Source organism: Emydura macquarii, unplaced genomic scaffold (genome assembly GCF_026122565.2).
Source record: "Emydura macquarii macquarii isolate MOO-44397 ecotype Brisbane River unplaced genomic scaffold, CSIRO-AGI_Emac_v2 contig_1597, whole genome shotgun sequence".
In the NCBI taxonomy this organism is placed as follows: Eukaryota; Metazoa; Chordata; order Testudines; family Chelidae; genus Emydura; species Emydura macquarii.
This window is the reverse complement of record NW_027131734.1, coordinates 272,211-297,570: the sequence shown is the minus strand read 5'-3', so window position 1 is coordinate 297,570 and position 25,360 is coordinate 272,211. Positions and strand designations below refer to the sequence as shown.

At 43.3% G+C, this 25,360-nt stretch overlaps 1 protein-coding gene across 1 annotated transcript in view; it reads right to left on the bottom strand.

The window, feature by feature from the left end:
- Window positions 1-31: 31 nt before the first annotated feature.
- LOC137157838 (kinesin-like protein KIF28) overlaps window positions 32-25,360 on the bottom strand; it is a 79,878-nt gene continuing 54,549 nt past the window's right edge. The window contains exons 15-23 of the mRNA XM_067555274.1: window positions 25,019-25,137; window positions 23,612-23,719; window positions 17,861-18,135; window positions 15,658-15,792; window positions 14,846-15,012; window positions 8,297-8,400; window positions 3,750-3,900; window positions 3,298-3,491; window positions 32-196 (exon numbers count right to left, since the gene is read on the bottom strand). Of these exons, the coding sequence (XP_067411375.1) occupies window positions 32-196; window positions 3,298-3,491; window positions 3,750-3,900; window positions 8,297-8,400; window positions 14,846-15,012; window positions 15,658-15,792; window positions 17,861-18,135; window positions 23,612-23,719; window positions 25,019-25,137 (1,418 nt within the window). The remainder of the gene's footprint in view (window positions 197-3,297; window positions 3,492-3,749; window positions 3,901-8,296; window positions 8,401-14,845; window positions 15,013-15,657; window positions 15,793-17,860; window positions 18,136-23,611; window positions 23,720-25,018; window positions 25,138-25,360) is intronic.

The window sequence follows — 25,360 nt, the reverse complement described above, 5'->3', positions numbered from 1 at the left end:
CCTACAGTTAGCACACTACAAAAGTTGATGATCAAGTAACTAAGTTGCTCATGCTATGCTCTCTCTTCTTTTTAACTATAAGAGCAACATCATTTTTCAGCCTACATATGCTATATTCAAGTTGCTCCCCAAAATCCTTCAGCTTATGTGATTGTGTCTCTGTAAAAAGCCGTAGCATCTGGAGGTTATCTTCCTCCTGCAAATACCAATAAAATTCATGAGTATATATTGGACTCCGTGTGCCTGCTGTTTTATGTATGTTTTCCTTATGGATCTTGTAGAGAGACATGCTAGTTAGTATACTGGTTGATTAAGGTAGTAACTAAAAATAGCAGGTAATAGAAGTTGAAAATAGAAAGAGGACAAGTCAGTTAAAATGAAAATTAGATGTGGATTCACTGTATCAGTGGTTTTGCCTGTTGAACAAAAACAGCACACATCATGTAACTGAGGTAGGAAAGGAGAGAAGTATTACAGGACAGCAGAATGGGTGTCAAGCTAGAATCAGCAGCAGTGATTGGTGTTGGGAAGATGAGCCATGCTTTTCACCTCTTCAGAGATCTCAAAATTGCACCATTTCCTCCCAAACAAGGATCAGTTTACACACGCAAATTAATAGCAGAAATGTAGAGCAAGTACACTTCTATTAGTTCTTTATGGCTAAAATAGGATCCTGCCAAATACATTTAATATCATGTCTCTGTATCAACTTGTTTATACAACATATTCATTATAAGAAATAGAAAAAAAAATCATTCATTTGGTTAGAATTGGTACTGGCTGGTCTATATATTTTTCTTTAGTGAGTACCAATGACCCAAAAAACTTCTGCACTGGATTTTTGAAAACAAATGGCCTGTATTACAGACTGCTAGGACACAATTTAGTGTTGTTTACCTTTTGCAAAGATCTAGTAACTGTCTTCCCATTATAATAAATTTTACCTTTTCTGCTTGTAGAATAAGACTTTAAAAAAAAACTGTTCCTGTAGCACTAAATTTAAAAAAGTGATAATTTGCTTTATTATAATGCCAATCCCACTACCAAAGGCTCCTGTGTATAGATAGAAGAAGAATAGTTCTCTATAGCAATACACATTTAATTCCTATTCTACAAAATGCCTACTTCTTCTGAACGCTCCTGTTTCGCAAACTGCAAAACATCTTTGTATCCTGGGCTGGTCTTCAGTATTTCAGCAATTAATTAAAAAAACAAAATGAAATTGCAGCACCTGCAGGTACAGCAAGCTGAGGATTAGGTCAAATGTAAGAGAAATTACTAACAGTTGTAAGGAGTTGAACTAATAATAGGTTGGTAGTTGCTACTGCTTCTTCCTTTCACACACCCCTCCCTTCCGGGTCTTTAGAGTATGGTATTCTTGTTTCAGAATGTATAACAACGGTCTGAAAGGTTTCTTATATTAGAAATTCAGATCTTGTCTACTCTGTAAGACTATATGGGTGATGAAAGTTACAATGTTCAATAAAAAAGGAAAATTTTCCTTCCATTGTTTTTTTTTCCTCCTTTAATGATTAACTCAAAAGACCTACAACCAGATGAAGGCAAAGAATTTTCCCTCAGTGAAGGTTTGAAAAAATAATTTGATGTCTTTTGCATCCCCAACAACTAAACTTCTTAATCTATTTTTTAATGTAAATATGCAAAACAAATCAAAGAAGACCCAAAACCATTTTACCCATTTCAGGTCATCTCTGTTTTACTCCAAATGTTGTGCTGGATTACACAACTACAGTATGTGTAAAATGAATAATTACTGATTCACAAAGTAATGAAATGAGCTTGCTTACACCTGGAGTGGCCCTGAATCTTGATTAAGATGCTGTGAGAAAGGCCAAGCAAGGTTCCTAGCCAACTAGGTAGAAACCCTAAGAAACATAAGAGGCCAGTGCGAGTAGCTGTACCTATCTCTGTCTATTTTATGGTAACAGAGGTAGCCTAGTCCCCTCCCCCATTTATCTGCAGAGAAGCTTATAGTTGCTATGGAAGTTGTGAGCAAAATGTGATGTGCAGGTAGTGAAGGAGCAACCAAATTAGGTAAACTGAGCGGACTGGGAGCAGCCTGAGAGAATTCACAGTGCATCCAAGCCAGACTGTAGGCAGGGTAAGACAGCTACAAATCTGAGTGTGGCTGTCATGAGCTGGGTGTTGTGAGCTCTTGAGGGGAGCTTGGGCCATTGAGTAGTGACAGCAGTTGTGGCTTTAAGGGAGAGGAGCAGGTCAGGGAAGCCTAGAAACAGCAGGCAATTACTGTTGGTAGCAGCTACCCTTTACAAAATAAGCATAAAAGACAAGATGCAAAAAGGGGATGATCCTGCTAAGCCAGTTTTCAAGAGGCCTCACAGGCTCTCAGCTATAGTCTAACAGCACTGTTATGCCACACAATCAAAGAGACGGACTGACCCATTTTGCAGTTTTTCCATGTAGAAATATTTTTCTACCAGAATCAGGGTAGTCAGGGAATGTAATGAGTCTTTAGTGAAACAAACCAGGAAAATCACAACGTGGAGATTTTCCTGCAGAGGCATCTTTCATGGGGCTGGAACTAGAAACTGGTACATGTCCTTTCTTGGAACCAACTGTGATAGAATAACATCAAAACGTAGGTCTGGAAGGGACCTCGAGAGATCAAGTCCAGCCCTCTGGGCTGAGGCAGGACCACGTAAACCTCAACCATCCCTGACAGGTGCTTGTCTAACCTATTCTTAAAAACCTCCAACGATGGGGATTCCCTTGGAAGCCTATTCCAGAGTTTAACTAACATCAGTTAAAAGTTTTTCCTAATATCTAACCTAAATCTCCCTTGCTGCAGATTAAGCCCATTGCTTTTTATCCTACCCTAGTGGACATGGAAAACAATTGATCACAGTCCTTTTTATAACTGTCCTTAACATATTTGAAGACTTATCAGGTTTCCCCCAGAGTCTTCTTTTCCCAAGAATACTACTTGTGAGCCAAAGGACATCCTTCCGTTTAGCCAGCTGGGATAAAATATTCATTTTCCATTAGGCAAGTAAGTGCTTAGCTCCTGACATTTGAAGCATCAACAATGAATGTCTTTACATTGTTAGAATACCCAGCATGTTATAAGATACCTACAAACCAACCACTTTCTGGACCTTGATAGTGATAGTACAGCTAAATAAAGCACATGGAGGAGAGGATCAATTATACTCATTCATTCTTAGGTAGTCAGAGCTTGCTATACACAATGATTTTAAGTCAGAAAAGAGTCCTGGCTTCTCACTTTTGAAAACTGTGTATAAAAATCATACTTACAGGGGGTCTGCTGTGCTTCAGCTTCAGGAATTGCCCTCTCACTATGTTCATGTTTTGGTAGAAGACCTTAAGAGCTTTAGCAAATTCAGCATCATAGCTGGTCCGATGATTGCACATCTGGTCAGTTTCCTTTGATGACAGAGGCTGTTTGGTCATCTTAATTGCCCTTTTGTTAGGAGACTTTAATTTCTTACCTAGAATGCAAAACAGGAAGGATTTTATTAGATACAAATAAAATAAAGCCTAGACTGCCAAAAGGCAAAATGTTTGATTCTGCATTTTTATATTGTCATGAGATGAAATTCATCCATATGTTCTTGTTAGAAAAAAAACATTCAGTGGCACATCATAAACTCTCAGCCCTAAAGGTTCCAGGAGGCTCTAACCACTGTATGCCTTAACCATAAATAGAAGCATGCAATTTTATGGCATGGTTTGTGTTTTGCACTCACTTTCATGGTGTCCTGTCTCCCATTGCTTCAATTTATCCTTAAGAAATACATTTTCTTCCCTTAGAGCTCTGTTAATATCTCTGAGAAGCTCAGTCTCCTGTTCCAACTTCAGCAGCTTCAGGTAAAGTTCAGATACCTGGTTAGCTGTGCCCTGTTAAAGAAAACATGCAAGTATCAATATCATGAATCAATGCCAATAAAGATTTTTAGCTATTAAGGCCTTCTACAGATGGATGTAAGTTTTTATTGGAATTATGACCTCTCCCCCTGTACCTCATAGGAGCAGTTATTTACCCCACACAGTGTTCACGCTATTGTGCAAACTAAGTTTGAGGAGCAATTTATACTTCAATCCACTGATCAAGCAAAGAATAAATATATTAATATGCCGTGGCATTTCTGATGTGCCACCACTATAATATCTAGGGCTCATATACAAATTTTACAGTTGCACCACGTGTCCATACAAGATCCTAATCTCCACCACTCTTTGATTCAGCTGTTCTCACTCTGCTTTAATTATTTTTAAAAATCAGTGTCATTTGACCAAGAGAAATGATGCTAGATCTTATAGCACCAAGACTATCTTTTGCAAGTGTGTACCGAAAGATTGACTTAAAATTGACTACAGCATGAAAGGTAGAAATAGAAGCATTTAAGTAGGAACTTCAACAGTTTGTGTTTTTAAACTAGTTAGCAACTGTATGACATCAATTTACCTTTTTAGAAAATCATGTGCAGTAGTGATGCAGATCCTGCATTAAATGATCAAGAGGATGCAAGAGAAATAAGATATATTTCCAATAAGAGCATTTGCTATATGCCATCCTAAATAAATTCAAATTAATTGACAGTAGAAAGTAAAGAACCCAAGTCCACTTACAGCAAAACACCTGTACAATTTACAGTTCTGTTACTTGGTATACAGGGAGGCTCACTTGTTTTTCATTTGTTAACACTCTATGGATAATGATGCTGACCTCTTTCTATAGTGCTTTGCGAGTTTATGAAAATTGAAAAAGTAAGAGCTGGGTACTTCTTATTAAAGTGCTCATTCACGTTTCTTTTAACTATAACTCAAACTGTTAATTTCTCCAGCTGAAATGGATCATAAATGACTAGCTAAAATAAGCTAATTTTGCAACCAGTTCATTTCAAGAGATGTTTAGTGGCATAACAGGCTACACAAGTGTTGCCAAAGTGTAAAGAAGAGACAGACCAGATCTTTAGCTGCTCCAGGGTCCTCTGAGGTTGCTAATAGTAGTGGCCAGAGGGATGCTACACTGCCTGTAGGATCGCTGAGGTCTTGCTTGCTTCCTTCTGGAACGTACAGGTCATGGGACTGCAGGGTAGCCTTGGAGACTTTTCATGAATGGAGTGGCTTATCAGTCGTTGAATCAAAAAGTTAACTGCCTTCAAAGGGAAGGTGCCCAAGGGTGACGTGGACTTCCCTGGGCATTCTTGATACCAGGAACCAGGACAAACTCATTGCCACAGATGTAGCCATGGTGCATGCCACTGTAGCCAACGTGTCAAGTGCTGTTTGTAGGGGAAGTTATCAGCTGCCTTTCTTTCATTACAGATTTGAACTCATCCCTATGTTAAGGAGTAAGCCTGTCCATAATTTGAGACAGTATATCCCACTGTAAATATATTTTGTGAGAAAGGGTTGGAAATTATCTACTAGGATCTGGAGGCTGGCTGACTAGTAAACTTTAAGTTCAGCTTTTTAGGATCTATCTCCCCTTATGTGTTGATTTTGGGGCACCCTTGTGGTTTGGAATTCTCCTAGACAGCTGCTATAAGAGATTCTGGTACTGGGTGAGAATAAATGTAATCCAAGCCCTTGGCAGAGACTTGGTACCTTCTGTCTGCATGCTTGGATATAGCTGGAATCTGTGCTGGAGTCTGCCGCAGGTCTTTTGCAGGTTCCAACAGCCTCTCATTTATAGGCATGGCAAGGTGCAAAATGCCCACCAGTTTGCAATTTCTCTTGCACCACCTCCAATGATATGTTGAGAGCCCCTTCCTTGTATTTAATAAGATCCAGGAACACCTTAAAAAGTGTCAACAAGAGGTCAAACGGTTCATTGCCTCATTGGGAAAGATGAAGAAATTGCAGCTGGGATTTATTCTTCAAAGGGTTGCAGATGTGTTACACTTAGGTACGCACAAGCCTAGCACACCAAAGCTGGATAATTTTGCCTACCAGTACCCATAGGAGCGTCACTCACACCCTGTGGCCCTTATCCCCGCCTTAGGCTATTTAAGAGCAGCACCACCCCAATCCTCCCCGCCCTGCCCTCAGTTCCTTCTCACCACCTGCAGCTGGAGTCAAAAGCATTCTGTGTTGTATTTACCCAGTGCTTTTCTCTCTGTCTTTCTGGGATTTTGTGGTACAGAGCTAAAAGATACTTAGCTTAGTAGTACCTTAGTTTTAGGTCTAGTAATTAGTTAGGATAGATTGTTATCCTGGTGCAATGCCCTCTCCAGCATTTTAACTTTGTCTATCGTGTGGGGTGGCTATTCCCAGTATGATCCCCACACAGTACCTGTTGTGCTTGGGAGAAGTGCACATTAAAGAAAGCACCCTACCTGCAAATCATTCAAGAAAAGAATGCAGGTGGTAAGGGACTTGTACCTCAAGCAGCACCATATGGAGTAGGCCATGAAGCCCATACAACGCCGAGGACCTACACGGATTGTCTGGCCTCTCAGATAATTTCAGAACGAGTAAGCTGATGTTCTTTGGCCAGACTCTGATACCTTCTCCAGGAGGGAGAGAGATCATTCTCCTTCCTTTGGTTCTCCAAGGAAAAGGCCTCACAAAACAGATTGCAATTACTGCAGAGCTCAAGGAGATTCAGCCTCCTCTTTCAAGAGTGCAGATTGATACTATGATTCTTCTGGTACACAGGATGGAGCTGGTTCATTTACCCACTCTCATGTACTGAGGTGGCGTCAACTGGCATCAACAGCTTTCAGCTGTACCATAAATTGTAGTACCATCCATTGGATGCCCATTGAGTCCAGTACTGATGACATCAGCCCTGGCTGTTCCCACACCATTGGTGTGGCAGGCAGTAGACTTGCTTTGCTTTTCTGTTCCTGACTCCCCAATTATTCAGGAGCATTCAGCTGATTGGATGGCTTCTGTGTGGTCCTCGGTACTGCCTGGATTGACTGCAGACTTGTCTCAATTATCTGCGCCACTCTCTGTATTGTCTAAGGCTCAGAATGGGCAGCCAAAGTCTACCTTCTTATTGGTACAAATGGGCCCTTCAGCACAGCTGCTGTCTTCAGTACAATGTACCATGTCTACAAGGTCAGTAACAACCCAGCTTTGGTGTTGTGTTCTGTTTTGGTACCGAGTGGGAGAGCGATCCCCTGTCAGTCCTCAAAGTGTTGACTTCTCCCTCTGCCTTGGCACTGATACAACTGGCATACTGGGCTTCGGACAAGGCTGGATGGTTGCTTGCTCCACCTACGGTGGCTCCCCCATTGCCTTTGGATGACTTGGGGTAGACATTCTGCAGTCCTCAGATCCGGGGAGAGTGGCTCTCCCTATACATGAAGCACTTTTCAAACCTGCAGAGATTTTGTGGCATGCCCCAGCTTCCTTGTCTTCTCCACGAAGTATTTGACAAGCAGCATTACATTCCTATGCAGGATTTTGAGTGCTTCTGTTCTCATCTGGCCCCTAACTCTCTTGCTATAACCACAGCTAATGAGAGATCACGACAAGGGAGATAGAAGTCCACCCCCAAGGACAAGGATTCTATTCACAGTATTTCCTAATTCCCAAGTCCAAGGGAGGAGTGGGACCTATTCTTGATATCCGGTGTCCCAAGTACATGAGATTCCGCATGGTGACCCTAATTACTATCCTCCCAACTTTGAATGTCTAATAGTTTTGAAATATATGCTTTAAGTTCCAATTTAATTAATAACTCTTACATAGCACTTGTCATCAGTAGATCTCAAACCACTTTACAAAGAAGGTCACTGTCATTAAATGAGTCTATGGATGTATCCCAGAGTTCAAGAATTGGATGGAACAAAACTATGTAACACTGGTGCTCTCTGAAGCATTGTCTGAAGCAATTCAGCAGGTAGGCGGCTTTGTACTGCAGCTGTTTGATAAAACTCATGATTGGACAAGATGCATTGTCATCTACATCTATGACAGTGATTTTGTGCTGTACGTATGGATCACTGCCATTCATAAAATACTGCATACTTCCTGGACCCTATCCTGCAACCTTTAATCACTAGAGTAGTCCCATTAAGGTCAAGTGGCTATTTGTGTAAGTAACTACTCAGGTCTGGTCTACACTAAAAAAATTAGGTTGCTCAGGGGTAGGGATTTTTCCAACCACCTGTCAGTGCAGTTTTTGTCTACGCTGAAGTGCTACAGTGGTGTAGCAGTAGTTGTACCACTGTAGCAGTACAAGTTTAGAAAAGCCCTCAGGGAAGTAAAAGCTTGCAGGATTATCAGGTCCACTGATTTAATCAAAGAGTGTTATTGATAATTTAAGAGGACTCACCAGACCAATATCATTTGCAATCGCAGTTTTTGGATTATCAATTATAATGGTGCCCTCGCTTGTGACCATGTCTTGTAGGGAGTAGTCCAGTTCAGCGCACCCTTCTGCATTGTGGGAAAGACAGCACAGAGACTGTTGGCACGTTCCTTCACTACTATATCTGTGTTGTACATCAGTTGAAATATTTAGGGGGAAATAAATATAACTTCATTCCAAAACTCTGACACATCTCTTTGAATTTACAACAGTAATCTCCATTTTCTCAAACTTTCATCCAATATATAACATTTGTATAACAAATCTCAAGCATATGTTTGATTCTTTTAAATATACACATCAACAATTAAACATCTAAAATTTCAGACACCAATTTCACAATTAGCTACATTAGTGACACTGATAGAGAGTTCTAAATACATGGGATACCTGGCTGTAAACCAACAGATTCTTAGTATCTAAATAAATGACCTGGAAGGGAAGGTAGCTAGTGTATTTATCAAATTTGCTGCTGCTACCAAAGTTGCAAAGTAGAATTGTGATAGTCAGGCTCCAGATACCCCAAGGGGAGAAAACAAGGTTTAACACCCTCCTCCAAAAAAGGCAGTGATGCATCCTCTTCTCTGTCCTTTCGTCATCCTTTTTGCCATTGAAATATGGAAGTTTGGGGATAGAGGGGAAGGTGAAAAGATGGAACCAGATTCTGCCACCTTAGTCTGGAGCCACAGATGACTGTGCAAGGGACATCAATTACTGAAGTTATCTCCACATCCTCCCACATTCTGGAACACAACAGCTAACAGCCAAACAACCAGCCAATTATTATTTGTAGGACAGTAACACACACAGATCGCAGCCAGGATCAGGGCCCCTGAACAATTTTTTGCCATTTTTTTTAACTGCAACACAGTGACAGAGGCCAAAATACTTCTTTCAAGTATGAAATAAGGACAGATCCAGAGTTAAGCTGTCAGAGCAATAAGTAATGTCACAGCACCTCCTAAGATGTCCTGACCTGACCTATTATACCTGAGATAGCACTGCAATCTAAGCATTCAAACCTCCTAGATCTAGAGCCCAACCACACTGAAAAAAGCACTATATATTAGCACTGCTCCCTTCTGTAGCTATGGGCATCCATGTTCTATCATCTTCTATTTTTAGTATAGACTGAACAACTTACTGGTAGCTCTATACTCATGTTAGGGAAAGAACAGTTACTTACCTTGTAACTTGTTCTTCGAGATGTGTTGGTCATGTCCATTCTGAATGTAGGTGTGTGTGCGCCACATGCACCGATGCCGGATGTTTTTCCCTTAGCGGTATCTGTAGGACCAGCTCTAGCGCCCTCTGCAGCGGCGCACATATGCGCTCACATATATGGTGCTGCCGGCCCCCTCCCTCCCAGTTCCTTCTTGCTGGAACTCTGACAAAGGAGATGGAGGGTGGGTTGTGGAATGGACATGAGCAACACATCTTAAAGAACAACAGTTACAAGGTAAGTAAAACAAGGTTACTTACCAGTAACTGCTATTCTTCGAGATGTGTTGCTCATGTCCATTCCATTATAGGTCCTCCAAAGTGCTGCTACTGTAAAGGCCTGAAGTGCCTTCTTGATGGGGATGGGATATAAAGGCCCAAAGATCGCAACGTGGCCTTAGTGTCCTTTAGAACATGCAGCCTTGAGTCAGTTTGGTCTGCAAACAGAGCGGTGCCATCAAACGGGAGGTTCTGGATGGAGTGCTGCACTTCCGTCGAGAGACCAGATGACTGGAGCCATGAGGCTCTCCCCTTATAGACACCGCAGAGGCCATCGCCCATGTTGCCGAGTCTGCCACGTCTGAAGCCGCCTGTAGCAAGGCCCTGGCCACAGTCCTACCCTCCTCCAGGATGGCCTTGAATTCGTGCTTTGAGGGCTGGGGGAGGGAATCGATGAATTTCTCGAGCAACTGCCATATGTTAAGGTGGTATCGCCCCAGCAACGTCTGCTGGTTAGCTACCCTTAGCTGCAAGCTTGCCTTTGAATAAATGTTATGTCCAAATATGTCTATCTTTTTTGCCTCTATTCTTTGGTGTGGAGCTCATTTTCCCTTGCCTGTCTCACTTGTTTGCTGCTGTGACCACCGAGCCCAGAGATGGGTGGGTATACAAATATTCAAATCCCCTAGCGGGCATGTAATATTTCTTCTCTGCCTGCTTGGATGTGGGGGGCAGAGACCGTGGGGTTTGCCACAGCACCTTAACCAGTTTGACCACTCTGTCGTGTACCAGGAGGGCCACTCTAGGGGGAGCTGCAGACACCAGGACTCCAAAGAGTTCATCCACCGGTTCTTTGAGCTCCTCTATCTTAAGGCCCAGGTTAGCCGCTACTCTTCTCAGCAGGTCCTGATGTGCCCTATAATGGTCCAGTGGGGCCTGCGAAGGGCCTGCTACTGCCTCGGCCGGGGAAGACGAGGAGGAGGCCAGCAGTTAAGGGGGTGCGGGCACCTCTTCCCGAGCTGGGTGGCCACCCATAGGCTGCCTGACAACAACTCCTCATGGTCTGAGTCACTGCCTACAGTCAGTGCTGTAGTGACGTCTGTCACGCTGGCTAGATTGGGAGGGGGGGCATTAATTATGTTGTTTAACATCAATATGTCAAAATCATAGTAATTCATGTGAGATATGCCATGTCAGGTACTGTTAGAAAGGCTATAATGTGCTAAGTAAGATGATGATGATGATGTTTATGTTCATGTGTTATATATGTAATGGAAGTTATGGATATGTTTGATATATCTGTATTTCAAATTGTGCTGTGTCTGGGTGACACCTCAGACAGGATGGCTGCAGCGCTAGCCTCCTTAATGGCCCATTAAGGAAATTCACAGGTAAAATGGGCCCAGGGGGAGAAGCCAGGGATATACCTGATGAGTCACCAGGACTTACTCATGTGACTCTGGACTCCATCTTGTTCCTGTAAAATTCCACAAGCAGCATGGCAAAGACCAAAGGACATAAAAGGCAGCTGCCCGAGATCCATTTTGTCTTTAGTCTGTCTGTCTTCAGTCTTCACCTACCTCTGGATCAACCTGTCTACAACTGAACTGAAGCTGTGAAACAAAGGACTGAGACCCATCCAGGTACTGGATGTATACCAGAGGGACTGTATAAGCCTGCAAACTCCACAATTCTACTAGAAACCTGATTTATATGGACTTTCAAATCATTTGTATGTATGTATCTGATTGCTTTAGTCCTTTAACATTTCTCTTATAGTGTGTTTTTTTCTTTTTATAATAAACCTTTAGTTTTAGTTGTTACAGGATTGGCTGGCAGTCTGGTACTTTGGGTAAGATCTAAACTTATATTGATCTGGTACTGTGGCTGACCCTTTGGGATCAGGAGAAACCTTTTTGGTAAAGAGCATAGAGTTTTAAATAACTGATCTCTTTACTGGACCTAGTGGCTGATTGGGAGCCGGAGACTGAAATGCAGTAGAGGGGACTGTGTATATTTTTGTTTTAGCATCTTGATAACCAGTGTGGGGAATCAGAAGCATTGTTTCTGGCTGGTTGGGAAGTCTGACTTCAGAGTCACCCACCAGCGCTGGGAGAATCTACTCTCCTTTTACAGCCTGCCCTGACCTTGGCATTTTCAGGTGGCTACCCTAGGCACAGACGGGTCACAACGTCCTTTGAGGAGTGTGGCACCGAAGCTCCCATGGAGGAGAGTGGATATGGCACCGTGGGATGGGATAACCCCCAGGGGTTCCAGTACTACCAGGTCCCAGACCACTATCCTTGCGACTGTCCCCCCCATCTGTGGTGGCATAGGGGCAGACACGGGCTGCTCCATAGCTTGTCCCCTTGGGGGAACTACCACTTTGTCTCCCAAGTTCACAGAAGAATGCTCCGGTGACCACTGGGGTGCTGACCTTGCTTGCTTGCCTGACTCCTGGTGTTCAAGAACTTGTGCCGGGGAGCGATGACCAGAGCCGAATCGTTGTTGATGCCATGATCTTGTCTTGTCCTGGGGTATCCTATAAGGACTTGCACAGTGCCATGGCTCTGGTGCCCTGCTCTGTGTCACCAATACCTGACGCCCTGGGCTCGGAGAACTTCGGGTTGACAAAAAGTGGCTCACAGATGAGGGCCAGGGTCATTGTGCCAACGTCTGCGTCCCCCTCTGTGAACCCTCAGTTGTGGCATCCGCTCTTCGGTGCACTGCCCTACCCTCTCGCGGTGTAGATGGCACTGGCGAGGCCAAGAGGCTCCTCATCACCTGGAACGTCTCAGGCGTGGAAGGGACCAACAGGTGGCGCGGCCCTATGCCACTCCCCAGAGTCAGTGGCAGTGCGGTAGTTGGACTCGATGCCCGTCCGGGTGGAGTCCTTTCTGGGCTAACTCCGGCTTAGCTTTCTTAGCTGGCTTCAGCGCCAGAAAACGCTTCCTCTCCAAATGTGCCTTCTTCTGGTGCTTCTTTGGCACCAGGAATGACGAACGGTGCTGGGGGGAGCTCCAACGCTGGTGGAGCGCTTTTCAATGAGGCCACAGTGGTTCAGTCCCGAGTCTGACCTCAGCTCCAATGCCGGTCTGAGCGCTGCTTCCATCAGAAGGTCCTTGGGTCTTATATCTCAGTCCTCCTTGGTTCTTGGGTGAAAGCTCTTACAAATCTTGCACTTTGTGGAGAGGTGGGCTTTCCCCAAGCAGCTCAGACAACTCTGATGTGGGTCACTCAATGGCATAAGCTTCTTACAAGAAGCAAAGGGCTTGGGGCATGCCCTGACCGTGGGAGCTTCCTTCGCTTCGAACCTAACTAATAACAACTTTCTAGAACTTTGAAACTATATACACTGATAGTAAGTAGACAGAAAAGCCACTAGGAACACGGAGACTTACAAACACAAGAGAATCGTTCCAGCACTATCACAGGCGGTAAGAAGGAACTGAGAGGGAGGGGGCTGGCAGCGCCATATATGCACGTGTATGTGTGCGCCGCTGCAGAAGGCGCTAGAGCTGGCCCTATGGATACTGCTAGAGGAAAAACTTTCGGCACTGGTGCATGTGGCGTGCACACACACCTACATTCAGAATGGACATGAGCAAGCACTCGAGGAAGAACAGTAACTTTGTCTTAGATTTTAACACTAGGCCTGGATCAAAATCTCGCCTATAGAGTAGAACCAGAGAGTTACGAACTGACCGGTCAATCACACACCTCATTTGGAACTGGAATTACTCCATCAGGCAGCAGCAGAGATGAAAAAATAAAAATCAAATGCAGTGCAGTACTGTGTTAAACGTAAACTACTAAAAAAAGGGAAAGCAGCATTTTTCTTCTGCATAGGAGTGTTTCAAAGCTGTATTAGGTCAATGTTTAGTTGTAAACTTTTGAAAGAAGAGCCATAATGTTTTGTTCACAGTTACGAACAACCTCCATTCTTGAGGTATTCATAACTCTGAGGTTCTACTGTAGTATGTTCCCTGACTATGTAGGGAACTGTTGCCCCGTCCACACTAATAGTAAATAATAATGTAAGAACATGGATGCTCTTAACCAGGGATTCTCAAACTTTTTTTCTGGGACCCCGTTTGAAAATATTTCAGGCTGTGACGACCCCCCCATGCCAGGCCACCCACACCCCTGTGACATAGTACCCTTACTTCTTCACTGCTGCTGGGAGTGGCACTGTCTTCAGAGCACCTGGCCAGCAGCTGCTGCTCTATGGCCACCCATATCTGAAGGGCTCTGGCTGTCTGCCATGCATGGGGCTGACAGCCACAGCATGTGTGGGGGCTGACCGCTCGTGACCCCCAAACCCTATAATAATCTTGCGATCCCTATAGGGGTCCTGACCCCCAGTTTCAGAACCCCTGCTCTTAACAATGGTACTGTGCACGTTTCAACTTCTACCTGGTAAACCAACTTCACATTGACGCCCGTGCTCTGGGAGGTGTATGTTGAAAAAATCACTAACTCTCATGAAAGTGAACATTGGTATTTGCAAGCTGTGGTATTCACGCAGTCACTCTACAGACTGTTCCTCCCACTCTAAAAAGTAGGGAACTGGAAGTAAGGACTTATGTCTAATCTAGGACTACACAGTATATTTCCCACCTCTGACAATTACTTGCTGTATGTCCATGGGAAGTTACTTAGCCTCTCTGTACATCAGTTTGCTCATCTATAAATGAGGGTAATAATGCTTATCTACTTCACATGTGTGTTGTGAGACTTATTTCATTAATGCTTTTAAAGCAATAAGATACTTAAATTTGAGATGCCACTTAAGTGTAAGACATAGAGCTATTTAATAGAGGCTGCTTTTTGCATCAAATGATTGAAATGATCAGATCCGTCTAGGCTAGGTTGACACGTTCATTCTAAGATGGTTACACCAAGTAACTTCTAATCAGTCTTTCAGTATTTAAATATTTAAATATTCAATTGAAGCATCACAGTAGCTCTGTCTTGCAATCAGGCAGTTTTCTATTATATGGTTTGATTCTATTTACAACCTGAAGCTGTGAAGCACTATGCCAATTAAAAAGGAATATTGTAAAGAAATACCTTGAAGCCCCCACAAATCAACAATTAAAGCATTTCTTTCCAAATAATTCAAAAATTCATGGGATGCATTTAGAGTGGAGAAGTGGACTGTCTCTTCAATCTTTGCATTCATGTTTTCCCAGACAGGCTTTGTGTAGAGTGTGTGTGGAAGATCATAAACTCTGTACCTAGAGAAATGAAACATTAACATAAAATGTAAATAATCACCCAGGTCAGTATTTGAAAAGGTCAGCTATTTGAACAAAGAAAATGTGAACAAAAGAATTACAGCAGCATTTGGAGGTCAGCTGTTCCCTCTTGCTAAATAGAATGCTTTGGGCAGGCACACACCAACCACACATTATGTGAAAATATGCCTTCACTTGATTCATTTTGTTGACCGTAGCAGTTTGTCACTGAACATTTTGTCACCGTCTAAAAATGCATTTGCTTAAACAGCTTTAATAATACAAGAATTTATTTTGTATTACGGGGCCTAAAGCTTCCTGCCCCCTACTCTCCAACCAATCCACAGGGGTGCTTTGCTCCCATTCACTGAGGAAATTCACCTTTGTTTGGAGCAAATGAGCTCAAATATTACCGTTCAAGGCAGGGCTTGCTTCTATTAACATGTCCTTTAAGAGAGCAGCTGTGATTTTGAGCCTGTGACATTAAGTAGGTCTTGCAGCCTAGAGATCTAACACAAACAGACGATAGTGGTTCATGCAGTTTGAAAACTTCTATCGGGATAACTATGAAACTGCTCTCGCTTTCACCAAAGATTCAAACTGAACATACTGTGGAGGAAACAGTGAACTAATGCAACACAGTACCCTATCTGAATCCCCCGCTTGGTGACTTCTCTAAGCCATTTGACTCCAAGGCACTGTAAGATGTGAATCTGGAAATCAATCCTTCTTCCCAGCAATTCCAAAGGGTCAATGACCACATCGTCCTCTCCAAAGGCTCTAAAAAAGTAGGAATAATGATAGAACATGTTAAATCTGGCTCAGCTTTCACAGCAAATAAATGATGGTGACATTAGTGAATGTATCAGGCCAGTGAGGAGGAGTCTGGGAACAGAGGGGAGGACAGCTGTTTACACATACATTTTGGTAACACCAATGATGGGAGACGAAACCATAAGGAAGGGACTGTACATTATAAACATAGCTCATTTCCTTTGCTACTGGTACTCCAAGATGACAAGATTAGGAGTCAGGCCTGGTATCTTTTGAATGAGTGAGGGAGACAGGGATTAGGAAAAAAGAGGGCGATGGGAGGTGCAACAAAACGCTTGAAAAATGGAAAGACACACAGAACAGATAAAAAAAAAAAAAAGCAGCTAGTATGAAGGCAAGGAGGAGAAATGGGGGCACAAACGCTTTCAAAAAATATTTTTCCACTCTGTCCCTCCAAACAAACAAGCTCCTTAATTTAGTGGATTACAACTAAGATAAAAGGTATTTGTTTAATCAATCTTATCAAGCTATAGAGCTTTCTGGTGGTAGAAAGCGAGGCTGAGCCAGGGAAGCAGAGAGATGTTAGCTTAGTACACATTTAAGTGTAACAAACTAAAGCACACAAAGACACTTTGTAAGAGAGCCCGCATGGGCAGTTAGTGTAGAGTAATTAGTGAGCCGTAAATTCACACCCTAGCTTGCTGTGCACTAATTTTCCATGTGGACAAGCCCTGGGAGAAAGATTTTATATTAAGAACGATTTTCTTTTCGTCTTATTGGGCTTGGAACATAAACAATATAAATTATTGGCCCTGGAATATATCACTTAATATCTAGTGTAGACAGGGTTTAATTGCCTATACAAATGTGTTAGTTGACCAAGGTCTGCGTTAGTCAAGGTCTACACTACAGGCTAAATGGTGTTTAAAATAGTGTTAATTAAAACATGTCACCAACACGCTTTTTTAAAAACGTTCCTTTTTCCCCGAGACTAGAGAGGACCATCATCTGCAGCTCCCACTGCTCTAAGCACTCCAGGTCAATCAGCGTTTGGTCTGGCTTTTTGTGTTTGTTAACCTTCAGTTATGGTGAGGGCAAATTTGCTTACAAATGAACTTACAAACATCAGACAAAGCAGCCATTCATGGGAGTGTGGGGGCTCTAAGTATAGTTGGTCACATTATTTTTTGGAAACCCTCAGTGTCCTTGACCTACAACTACCAAGAGGTGTCACTGCTTGAAAACTGACTAAAGCTTCACCATTGTGGCAGAACCAACTCTGCCTCCTACAGAGCAATGCTACACAAACCACAGCTTGAGAACCTCTGGTGCAATGTTTATGTTTGTTGCCTCTCTACCCTCTCAAGCCTGTTTTATCTGGAGCATCATCAGTGCCTTTTCCCACACCCTACTGAGCAACTATTGCCTCCAAAGCTTCCCCACCTAAACATCTGAAACCTGGTCTCAGTGGCATGTACTACCTCATGTTCTTAGGGTGCTTTGTAATTGTTATTTAGGAGGAGGAAAGGCAAACTACAACAGAAGATAATAGGTAGTTATTCATTACACGCTTTGTTTGTTTCTCTTCCCCAGAAGGTCCAACAAGACTTCATTATCTGCGATTTTAAAATTTCTCACCAAGGCCCTTCCTTGCAAAACTCATCCACATCTGACAAAGAAGCCTGGAAGTAGCTCCCTCTGGAGTCCATCAGTGTGGTTCTTTCACTTAGCTATGATGGCAGCCTGGGTAATAACTCAAGGGACTTCACCCTCCCAGGGGTCGCGCAGCTGTCTTTGTAGCGCCCAACCCCAGGGAGCTGAGGATGGACCTGGACATCAATAGTACTGTCACATGGCATATTTTTCCCATGTGCTAAAGTCATTGGAACAAATCCTGCTCCCATTTTTACCTTTGTAAGCCTGTTTGAATTTCACATGGTTTTCATATTTTGCCCAATGTTTTTAGCCTCCATCTCCCACCAGACATATCACCATGTGAACTTCCTGAATTGGATATTTTTAAAAGTGTTCTTAGATAGGAGTTAGTACAAATAAGGAAAAGGCAAACCTTCACCTTCCGTCACCGGAACACGGAACAATGTTTATAAGTAGAATAGCCTCCTCCATTCCTTCAGAGTTCAGAACCTCTGTTTGTTCTTCCAACTTCATGCAGTAAGCAAGTGACTGAAGCCAAATGTGAGCAGATCCTAAATGAATGACTTCAACAGGATCCCAGAATGGATCGCTGTCTTGGCCCACATACACATCCTCTCCGTCTAAAAAATGCTGGTAAAGCTCCTCCATTAGGAATTTCCTGTTGATGAACTTGGCCTTTGACCACACCCACACCTAGAGATGCACAGGAAAGATGATTAAATGAATTGTCATGGGATTCTCACTTTGGTGCACTCACACTTGCCAGATGAGGAGGTAATTCACCTTGTGCAATAACCATGATTCTTTGAGATGTGTCCCTATGGGTGCTCCACTATAGGGGGGGTCTGTGTCCCCAGACTGCTGATCGGAGAACTTTGGTAGCAGTCCATCCTGCCCCAGCATGCGCTGCTCCTCACCTGCCACGAGGCCAGCCAACGTGCACAGGCATTCAGTCCTCAGTTCCTTTTCTAATGCAGAGTCAAGTACAGGGGAGGAGGGTGGGTTGTGGAGCACCAATAAGGGGATACATCTCGAAGAACCATCATTATTGCACAAGGTGAGTAACTTCCTCTTCTTCTTCAAGTAGTGTCTCTATAGATGCTCCACTGTAGGTGACTCCCGAGCAGTACCCACCATTGAAGGTTGGGACTTTGGAGTCAAATCTGATACCAATGATAGTATTACAGCACCAAATTTGGTCTCTGTAGCCAAATTTCCCAGGATGGTGGAGTGTTCTGCAAAGGTATGCGCAGATATCTAGGTAGTGGCTCTGCAGATTTCTGATATAGGGATACTCTTGGAGAAGACTACGGACGAGGAAACCAACCCCGCAGAATGCATGTGTACTGAAGATGGGGGAGTTGCCTTACGGAATTGGTAACAGACCTTAATACAGCTGGAGCCCATTTAGAGAGTCGCTGAGCTGAGATCGCTGTGTCTTCTGACCTATCTGCAAAAGACAGGAAAACTCTCGGGGATTTCATGAAAGCCCTTGTCCTGTCCCAAAAGAAGGCCAATGCTATTCTTATGTAGAACATAAGAAGGATGGCTTCCCTATTATCCTTATGAGGTTTGGGATAAAAGACTTGAAGCTGAATAAGCTGATTCATGTGGAATGCAGAAGTCACCTTTGGAATGAACCTTGGATGAGGTCTAAGTGTGACCCTGTCCAGGAAGATCACAGTAAAAGGGGGATGGTGCCATCAAAGCCACTCTCTCTCCTATCCTTCTGGCAGAGGTGATGGCAATGAGGAAAGTAGTCTTCATGGAAAGGTGAGTTAGTGAACAAAAGCCCATGGGTTCAAATGGTGGTCTAGTCAGTCCTTTTAACACTAGGTTGAGATCCCATTCGGGAGCCCAGGTTGAGAGAAGAGTTTTGCTATGCCCTTAAGAAACCTCTCTGTAGTCACATGGAAGAAGATAGAGATTGGATTTAAATTGGTGCTGGCGGCTTCTAGAATTAACCACATCCCCAGTGATGAAATTGGGAGGCGGGTGGGAAAATAAAAATTCCGTGTCCTTTACTGGCACATAATACTTTTTGTCTGTCTGCTTGTAAGTTGGTGGGTCGGACACATTGGTCTGCCATATGACTTTGGCAGTCTCCAGAACTGACTCATTCATCAGGAGGGCCACTCTGGCAGAGGTGGAAGAGTGTAAAATGTCCACCAATTTGTGCTGAGGCTCACTCAGTCACTTCCTGCAACTGTATTTGCAGGGTTTATGCCACCCTCTGACCTAGGTCCTGGAATGATTTAAAAATCATCAGCCATGGATGGTGGAGGGGGCATCGCCGCGTCGTCTGGTGAGGATGATGAGAAATGAGCTTGAGGAGTGTTTTCTTCCTCTGCCTCCACCCCAGCTTCCTCCCCCAGATGTTCAGGGGGTTCCGAAGCCTTCAAAGCTGCAGCTGAAGGAGGGTGCCTTCTTGCCTGTTGGTTATGCCACTTTAGGGGCTGGGAAACTTGCTGCCTCAAGCCTGCCAACAGTCCCAGTACAGGGTAAGGGGCTGGTGGCTGGTACCATGGTTGACCAAATCATGGAAGCTGAGGGTTGGGGGGACAATAATCCCTGGAACTCATAATGAGATTGGGTCCCATATGGCGGATATGAAGAGCGGTGGGAACCCAAGTCCTCTTGCTCACTTTCCGATGCTGATGAGAAAGGCTCGGCAGGGAAATATCAGCAAATCCAGTGCTCTGGGAGAACTTGGTGCCAGGGCCCCGGTACTGAGTAGGGGGGAGTTCGGTGCATCAAACACAGAAATCCATCGCGCACCAGATAGCGTCAGTACTGATGGTGAATGTTGGTGCCAAGAGGCTTGCACTGATGGAGTTAGAGATGTGGACCTGGCCGTACGGTCCGTCAGTTCCACGTGCATAGGGTTGGTGCCGATGTAGCCTTACCCAAAGTGGATCTTCTATGCCTTTCACACCCTCGTAGTACTGGTACTTCTTTGCCTGTGCCCACCGGATGTCTGGGCAGACCAACTTGCTCTCTTGACTCGGTACCATGCATGTCCTAGGTACCAGCACTAGGTGGCTTTGGCACCACTAGTACCGATGGAGGCAGAGATCATTTCTGGCTTGATCGGGGGCACACTGTGAGGACTCAAAGACCTTTTCCTTAGCAGCCTTAACTGAGCATCTCTTTGGGATCAAAGTAGAAGGCTGCAGTGAGAGTTCTCGCTGGGACTCCAGGGGTTGAATGGCTGACTCCAAGAGCAGGAGTTCGAGTCTCAACTCTCTGTCTTTCCTGGACCAGGGTTTTAGTTGCAGGCTCCAACCATAACTTTGTGGATTGTGCTTTTGTCCTAGGCAGTGGATGCACTGCGAGTGCCTGTCAGTCACAGGATAGACTCCTTGCAATTGAGGCATTTTTTGAAGCCTGGAGAGCCAGGCATACCCTTGTCCAGGGGGCCCTGCCCAGGATTGATGAAAGGCAAACTCTCTTCTTTCCTTTTTTGGCACAGCCAACGAAAAACAAACACGGTAACAAAGGAAAAAGCTTCAAGGTGAGGTAAAATTAACAAAACTAAAGGAAGTTTACAATCTGTGAATGGACAGCTCTGAGCTCCATCTCTAGCCAGGGGCGGTTGAGAAAGAACTGAGGCGGGAATGCACGCACATGCTGGCTGGCCTTGTGGCAGGTGACGAGCAGCACATGCATGGGCGGGACGGACTGCTACCAAAGTTCTCGGATCAGCAGCATGGGTGTACAGACCCATCTACAGTGGAGCACCCATAGGGACACTCCTCGAAGAAGAATCTTCAGTTGGCTTTTGCCAGAGACTCTAACCCACAGGATGAACACTAGTAAGGGAAAGAGGACCTAAAGTTAAGTGCACCAAATTCAGCCCTTTAGTGTATACAGTGATACACACACTCTGGATACCTTTCTGGTATTTAAATATAACACTGTGCTCCCATCACTCCCATTGCAGAGAAACAGGATGTTTTCAAAGGCAAACAGAAAGCAACACAACCTGTGATCGCTTTATATCATTCATGGGAGATTTGAGCAAGCAGAAAATCTGGGAACCCTTTAAGAAACAATAGTACTACGTTCTCCAACTGCAATAGTTTGAAAGGGGAGATGGGTTTTTCACTCTATGTCAGGAAAGACATACCAGATCAAAATGAGGATCAGATGCATTATAAAATGCTCCTGTACAAAACAAGTCAGTTGAAAATAGGGATGGACTCAAATCAGAATCCCCCAATGCCTAAACTCTGGGATTAAAAATGTAAAAGATGTTCATACCCTTCTCTCAACAATGAATATCCTGATAATAAAAGGGAAAATGGAGACAGACAAGTGGCTGAAATCTCAGTTTTATAGACAGAGAAAATTAGTAAGTGCTCTCCATTATTTAAAAGCTGGGGCTTTATGCCATTCATTGTCAAGCAGCCTCTGATCAGTTATAATCAAATCTCCCATCAAAGCAGATCTAGATGATACATTGGTAAAAATCTCAGTGTACACTAGCATTCCCACTATTCTGAGTCCTGATGAAAATGAACAAGTGCTCCATCAGAAAAACCTTGGCATAGACAAGGCTATGATATGAGGTTCTCTGGCCACATCTCTCTGCATTTAAACCCTTGTGTCATGCTGGGTAGATGTGGGGGGGAGAGCATTTGTTATATTGTTCGACATCAATATGTCAAAATCATAATAATTCATGTGAGATGTACCATATCAGGTATTGTTAGAAAGGTTATAATATGCTAAGTCAGATGATGATACTTATGTTCACATGTAATATGTGAAATGGAAGTTATAGATATATTTGAGATATCTGTATTTCAAATTGTGCTGCCTGGGCAATACCCCAGAGAGGACTGTGGCAGAACAATAGCCTGCTTAATGGCCCATTAAGACACTCACAGATGCAAGGGGCCCAGGAAGAAACTAAAGGCATATCTGAAGAGTTACCAGGATTGGCCCATGTGACTCTGGACTCCATTTTAGTTCTTGTAATATTCCACAAGACCACATGGCCAGGGTCAGAGGGTATATAAGGCCGAGCCACAGAAACCATTTTGTCTTTTTCCTGTTCAGCTACAAACACATACCTGCCTCTGGATCAATTCACTTGAAACTGAACTGAAGGACTAAGGCCCATCCACGTACTGGATGTATACCAGAGGAACTGTACAAGCCTGCAAACTCCACAATTCTTCTAGAAACCTGATGTATATGGACTTTCAATCATTTGTATGTATCTGATTGCTCTAATCCTTTAACATTTCTCTTATGGTTTATTTCTTTCTTTTTACAATAAACCTTTAGTTTTAGTTACTAAAGGATTGGCTGGCAGTGTGCTATTTTAGGTAAGATCCAAACTTATATTAAACTGGTACTGTGGCTGACCCCTTGGGGTCAGAGTGAACCTTTTTAGTAAAGAGCATAGAGTTTAAATAACTGGTCTCTTTCCTGGACCTAGGGCTGATTTGGGAGGCAGAAGCTGAAATGCAGTAAAGGAAGCTGTGTGTATTTGTGTACTGGCTTCTGTGGGGATTCAGAAGTGCAGTTTGTGGCTGGTTGGGAAGCCTGACTTCAGCGTCACCCACCAGTGTTGGGAGAATCTGCTCTCTTTTTACAGCCTGCCCTGACCTTGGCATTTTCAGGTGGCTGCCCTGGGCACAGGACGGGTCACACCTTGTTGAGAAGAGTTTGAGATCTCTTAAATAATTCAACCACATGAATTTCATCATCAGCTTCTCTATTGCAGAACGCTGAAACAGAAAGTGCAGCAAAGGTCTTAAGGTATCTAATAAAGAACAGCTTCAGTATGAATAAGGAGTGTATGGGAGTCTATGCAGTGGTGAATGAATACAGGATTTGGGGCCCACAAAGACTGATGGAAAATAAGGAGTGTATGGGAGTCTATGCAGTGGTGAATGAATACAGGATTTGGGGCCCACAAAGACTGACGGCAGAGACAAGCAAATCAGGGACACTATGTAGGGGTGGGAGAAGTTATGTGAGTGTACAAATAAAAGAAAAAGCAGAAGGGGGACTGAGAAAGCTCCCTGTTTGTGACAAAGGGAAAGCATGTGGCTTACATGACAGTAAATGTCATGTGTAGCTTGCATCATATTGATTTTCTCCAGTGAACTTTGCTATTAGCACAAGATTATGATTAATGGCTTAGCCTCTTTACCTGGTTAGTCATTTTGTTAGTCACTTTTACTATTATTTCCTTTTGCAGATCATAACCTCTGGAGTCAGATGATGCTAGATTTTTCACTTTCAATTCCAACGTGAGCTCCTATGAAGAAAAAGAATGTTTCTGAAGAGAATATAATATAACACATTAATATCCAAGTGTTGGACTCAGCCAAACTTCTGAAGACTATGTCACAATATGGTGCAATATAAAGGGCAAACGTATTAAATTAAAGGATTACTATTAGAAGTTTTATTGGGTAGCATATTGCAAATACATTTATGTGAGAGAGAAGTTAGAGAAATTCTAATAATGGATTATCTCACAATGTCTGGAAGTTTAATTCCTCTTCCCAAGGGGACTGTGGCATCTACAATTTTGCCAGTGTATCCAGATGTTAAAGCTACCTCCTCATCCCCACTTACTGCCACTCTGCTGTATACTGCAGGCAGCTATTTTAGATCCTCCTTTTATATTGTAGCACACAAGTAGTCATATTGTTATCATTAGAGGGAAATCTGGTACTAACCTACAGGTGGGTTCTGACCTTTTATTGAGTCACTAAACAAGCTCAAGTTCCTTCCTTTTGATGACCATCTCTCCCCAACCTCACCTCAAACATTTGTCCCCTCTCAGATGCTAGTATTCAAGTGGAAAGCCTAGCAAAATAATTTTCCCTCACTACTCTAACAACCAGAGGGAGGATCCAGCAAAAGGACTATCAGAGCTTCTAGGTCTCTTACTTGTTGCTGGAAGGAGGAAAAAAAAAAAAAACAAAACCCCACAGAGTAGGCTATTCCAATGCTGAAAGCAAAGATTGCCTGCTTTGGCACTTAATCCCCCAGAGACAGTGAGATTTCACTCACTGAAAATCACGGCCAAACAGAAAGGCTGCCATCGGTGCTGGTCACCCCAATGATATCTACAGACAGACAGTGAATTTCTATAGATAAAGGAGGACTATTGGAGAGCTTCAGCGATAGTGGAGAGACTGGTGCAGGGAGAAAGCATGGTACTTTACTAAACTTGAGGAATAAACCAGCACTCAGGCTGGTTACTTTATTTGAGCATGTTGTAAGGAAGTTTTTGAGTAGTGATGGATCAGCAAAGGACAGTATGGAATTCTTTATATCCAGTCTAAATTTGTCCTGGCTAAATTTCATGTCATTACTCTAAACTTTACCTCCTTACACAACCTAAACAATTCTTCTCCTGCTTCGGAATTTACACTCCTCAAATATTTGTAGATAGTCATCTAACAATCCCCTCCTTAGTAATTGCTAGCCACATTATGGTACTAAAAAAACTCACATCATTTGTCTGCAGTGTTCTAAAGGCTATTATATTAGTTTGAAAGAAAACTACAGTAGCTAGGGAGGAAAAGTGGATACTGCTACTTACCTTTTTCAACTCCTCACTCATCTGATTTGCTTCTGCAACCAAAGGCATTAACTTGATATAATCATGGAATACTGCAAGAACACTAGGATCTGGTTTGCCATCCTTATTATTGACCGCACCTTTGATAAATGTAACATTCAATGTTAAACAGAGGAAGACAATCCATTGTCAGATAGATTTTAAAGGGTATTTAAGGATGGCAAATACTAGCAGCTCTTTGTACCTAGAACTATTCTACGACGATTGGTACAGCTTTAAGATAAACAATAATACATTTCTATGCAGCATTGCCCACAAACTTCTACATATTTTGATATGTATTCGACACGACCATTTCATTCA